Source organism: Chinchilla lanigera, unplaced genomic scaffold (assembly GCF_000276665.1).
Source record: "Chinchilla lanigera isolate Chin_1 unplaced genomic scaffold, ChiLan1.0 scaffold00052, whole genome shotgun sequence".
NCBI lineage: Eukaryota > Metazoa > Chordata > Mammalia > Rodentia > Chinchillidae > Chinchilla > Chinchilla lanigera.
In genome coordinates this window covers 4,150,441-4,155,099 of record NW_004955453.1, presented here as the reverse complement: position 1 = coordinate 4,155,099, position 4,659 = coordinate 4,150,441, and the positions used below count along the sequence as shown (strand labels likewise).

General features: G+C 56.5%; 1 protein-coding gene across 2 annotated transcripts in view; it reads right to left on the bottom strand.

Annotated features, from left to right (window-relative positions):
* The window catches only part of Ncl (nucleolin), a 9,627-nt gene extending 9,154 nt beyond the window's left edge, over window positions 1–473 (bottom strand). For both annotated transcript variants that reach the window (XM_013519931.1, XM_005395394.2), the window contains exon 1: window positions 310–473. In XM_013519931.1, the coding sequence (XP_013375385.1) occupies window positions 310–327 (18 nt within the window). In that variant the 5' untranslated portion in view covers window positions 328–473. The remainder of the gene's footprint in view (window positions 1–309) is intronic.
* Window positions 474–4,659: the final 4,186 nt, after the last annotated feature.

The following is a 4,659-nucleotide window of genomic DNA, read 5'->3' as shown; positions in this document are numbered from 1 at the left end:
GCACGTGCGCCAGGAGGCGGGACCTCGCGCGCCCGTCGCGGGCTTTCAGCCTCATCCCCACGCCGCGGCCGGCGCTCCCGCCCCTCGCGCAGTACCGAAGTCCCCCGCCTTGTCCACCACCCCGCCAGCCGGCCCCAGCGCCCCACCTCACCAAGCAGCAGCGCCGCGAGACCTCCCGCTAGTCGCGCGAGACTTTCCGCAGCATGGCGCCCTCGAACGCACCCGCACGGAGCGCAGGCCCGCGACGCCGCGCGCGCGTCCCTTGGAAAGCAGGCCTCGGCGCCTGTGTCTGCGCACAGGGCCCCTTACCTTTGCGAGCTTCACCATATTGGCGGTTTACAGTGGCGGAGTGTGAGGCGGGCGAATGGTGCAGATAAGCCTAGGGGAAACCTAAGCGCCGTAGATGGCGGCCGCGGGTACTGAAGACGCAGGAGCGCGTACGCCTGGCAGCCAGCTACAGCTAGAGACTGAGGCGAAAGACTGACCCTGCCCAGTAATCGCCTCTGGAAAGGCGACGACGGAGACCTCGTGACCCTCCCTCGACCAACAAGAACTCGCGTCCGTCCTTTGAGCCAATCGCGAGTCTAAACCGGGACGGAGTGGGGCGGGGCGTAGACAAGGAGGTCGGGCCAGGGCGGCCAAAGAAGGGGAGGGGCCTGGCGCTGGCGCCCTGGGGGCGGGACTCACTTTGTGCAGATCTGTTTTGATTGGCTGTGGACGCGCGGGTCGCGAGCGTAACTGCGCGGCCCGCACTTCTGGCGCCTGCGCCGTGACACTGGGGTTTTTGGCGCCGGATATGTGGCGGTCGCGGGGGAGGTGGGATGGCGGGGTCTCGGACCCCCAGGTGGAGCCGGATCCTGTAGGTTCGCGTGGTCTGAGAGGACCACGGAGGCCCCACGCGCGGCCGCCGCGTACGCGCCAGGATGGCCCTCTGGGCCCTGGAGAGCGGCTTACCGCGTGTGGCTGGTGATGCCCCGAGCGAGCCGGAAGTTGGGGGCCGCACAGTTCACGCCGATCTTTGCAGGGTCCCTGCTCAGGCCTGCCCGCCGTGGAGCGGGGCCGGAGCCGTCCCCTGGCTGCGGTGATCCCTCCGGGGCCTCGTAGCTGAAGCGGTCTCCTGGGAACCGTTAATAAAGGCCGTCGCTGGCAGGCATGAGCAGTGCGCGCAGCCCGCGCAGTGTCGCGGTAGCTGGCGGCCACGGGGTTGATGGGGGGTTCGGGAGAGAGACTTGGCGGGCTGGCGGCGGAGCTGGGGCTTTGACACCCCCCCGGGATTCCGCCTAGTTGTTTGGAGCTAGCTCCTCCTGTGAAATGGGGCGGCCTTGAAGTCATTGGGTCCAGAGAGTCCAAGGAGAGGTTCGTGGGGCATCAACCATCGTTCTTGGGTCGTGCTTTTGCCAGTTATCCAGGCGGCCGCCTTGTGTTTGGAACTGAACCAGCTCGGCAGAGCGGAGCACTTTGTCTCCGTTCTAGGATATTTCCAAGATGTCTCATACCTGCTTGTTCTTGCAGAAGCAGGGTGCTTACAGCTGTGGCGCTATTGATTTCAAATCGCCTTGGAGATTTTAAACGGAGAGAGCTGTGTTGGGGCCCAGGGTTTTGTATTTTAACAAGGAAGGCCCGTGGGGGTTCTTAGGCGCAATCAAGTTATTTTGCGTCTTTACTCGCGCACTCCCGAGACTTTAGTGTATAGGAAACCCATAGCTGCCCTTTGCGGCTTAAATCGCCTGGAGGCTGGGACTGAGAAGCGGGGACAGGAACCAAAGGGGTGCTTCTTGGGTTGGGGAACAGGAAGCCCGACAGGAGCCAAGGTATGTGGAACAAGACCGCAGCGTTTCTTTTTCTTGGAGAAAGGCTGAGATGAACAGCGGACACTATGGATGCTGGGACAGGTTCTTTCGACACTGGGGTGGCCAGCTCCTCGTCACTCAGAGCTCAGTTCCCATCTCTCCTCAGGGCCCTTTCCTAGCCAGCCAGTGAAAATGCTGCTGGAGACACCGCGACGCACCCTGAGTCACTTATCTTAGACCTGAGCTGGGTGTTTTTCTTCATCCATCTGCCACCTCTCCTGGCATAAAAACAGATTTCTCTGCGGTATTCCTCATGTCTACAGTGAGGCCTGGCAGGCAGTAATGTTGCAAATAACTTGCTAAATGAATGAGTAAAGTATTAAAGAAGAAGCAGAGAGTGCCAGTTTGGTGTGAAGTGTTGCTTTGGAGGTGGCAGAATATTGTACCTGGCATGGTACTTACGTGACACTTCGCAAGCGCCAAGGTCCATCCCAGCTCCTTAGAAATCAGAAATGTATACATTTACTCACAAACTCTTCGAAGCCAGAGGTGATGGTGCATGTCTGTAACCCCAGCTGCTTAGAAGGCTGAGGCAGAATGATCCCAAGTTCAAGCCCAGCCTGGGCAATTTAGCAGGACCCTGTCTCAACAGGGGGAGAAAAAGGCTGTGGAGGCCCTAGGTTCAATCCCCAGTACCAAATATGTATGTATATGTGCGCATATACGTGTGTATGTGTATATGTGTATACATATGAATAAACTATCCCCGTTTTAGGGAAGCTAGGGCATAGAGAGGTAAGTTAACTTATCGAGGGCCCCATAGCTAGTGGAGGAGAAAGGACCTGCCGCAAGACCCTGACACAGACCCACCCAACCACGTCTGTGTCACATCGGGTCACATCGCGATGTGGGAAGTGTTATCGGCCACTTAGGTTTATATGCTGAGGTTCATTTGCTCACCGATGACCAAATTGGAGGAAGTCACTTACTCTGGTAAAAAGTAAAAAGGATTTATTCAAAACTTGCTCCAGGGAAGCAGGTGTGATAGTGCGTGCCTTAATCCCAGCACTCAAGAGAGCCTCAATAAATTGCCAGCCTGAACTATGTGCTCTTCCCACTTGAGCACCTGCTGGCTTCACCACGCAGAGCTGTGTACATGTGGGCCCAGCTCTTGGAGGAAACTCGAAGCAGCAGCCTGGAGGCTGCGTAGACAGAAGCTAACCGTGAGACAGCAGCCTGTTACTAAGTTCCCCCAGTCTTAGTAAGGACGCTCTTGAGCACACCCATTAGGTGACGTCTAATAAACGTTTGCACCACTCGCACTTCGTGGCCATAATTAGCCATGGGGCAGCCACTGAGGACTTGCAGGAAATGAGATTTGGGAGAGCCAGGCTGGAGACCTCCCATTGCCCCTTCTGTCAAAGCCATTTCCGGCCGAGAAATGGGTTCCACATCCCTGGCTGGGGAAGGGCCACTAGGCTTACCAAGATTTGGCTGGGACAAGAGATTCCTGGTGTCCCTGCCAGCCTGTCCTAGTCCGTGTGGCGCTCTGGTCTGGCCTGGTCTCGGTGCTGTGCTGTGGCCAGCATCCTCCCCTGTGCACCTCACTAATTCCAAACCACCCAGGCTTTGGCAGGGGGCCAAGGGTCCCAGGGGCGCAGCATCTCTGCCCCCCACCCCAGTAGTTTCCAGTGCTGGCTGGACAAGAGCCCAGCTGAGCCCTGTAGCCGTCTCCAAGCCCCTAGTGGCTTCATCGAGCCAAGCCTGCCTGTCCCCCTGTCTCTCCTACCTAAGAGCAGAATGTCATCCGGTGCCCACGGTCACCTGACCCCAGCCTTCTCCACCAGCAGTCAGGCCGGCCGGGCCTTATAGAGTCTCTTGTTTCCAGGAATTGGAGCCTCAATTTCCTCCTCTGTCTAATGACTGGCTGCTTGTGGAGCTGTAGGCCACCCCAGTGGGCACATGCCACGTAGGCAGCCTGCACCCAAGGAGGTGGCCAGCCGAGGGCCAGGGGCTGGGACACGGGCACAGAGCTGCCTTCTGCCTCCTTGAGGAGGAGGCATTCAGTGTCTCCACTTACAAAGTTTAGCAGTAAATCCCTTTTTATGGATTAAAAGGCCCTGACAGAGGCAAAAGAATATTAAAAGTTCTAGGTCAGTTTTCCCACACTAAAGGTCTTGCCCTGATGGCATTAATTTGCCTTCTTTGCTCATCACAGCATCTGATACTATGCCTGACACACCAGATTTCCACAAACATTAATTAAGAAGTCAATTATAGGGGCTGGGGATTTAGCTCAGCAGCACAGTGCCTGCCTGGCAAGCACAACATCATGAGTTCGATTCCTGGTACCGGAAACCACCCCCCGCAAAAAAGTCAGTTATACCCAGCACTTGGGAGGCTGAGGCAGGAGAATCTTTGTGAGTTCAAGATCAGCATGGGCTACAAAGTGAGTTATAGGCCAGCCTGAACTGCATAGCGAGACCCTCTCTCAAAAAGACTGCCCCCCTCAAAAAAAAAATTCATTTATAAAAATACCACCTATGAGTCTGGTGTGGTGACACACGCCTGTAATCTCAGCACTTAGGAGGCTGAGGTAGGAGGATTGCTTGGACTTTGAGGCCAGCCTGAACTACTTAGCAAGACCCATCTCAGAACAATGAAAAAGGGACACGGTAGACAGCTTTTAAGAATAGTACCAGAACCTTTGGGGTGGCTGTCCCTAGCAAGGCCCACATGGCCTGAGCCTTGGATGAGCATAACCTGTAAACCAAGAAGGTACCTCCTGAGGGGGCAGACATGAACTGTCACCTCCCCATGTGACTGTAGAGCTCGGTCATCTTCATCTACTCTGAGGTCAGCATCACTG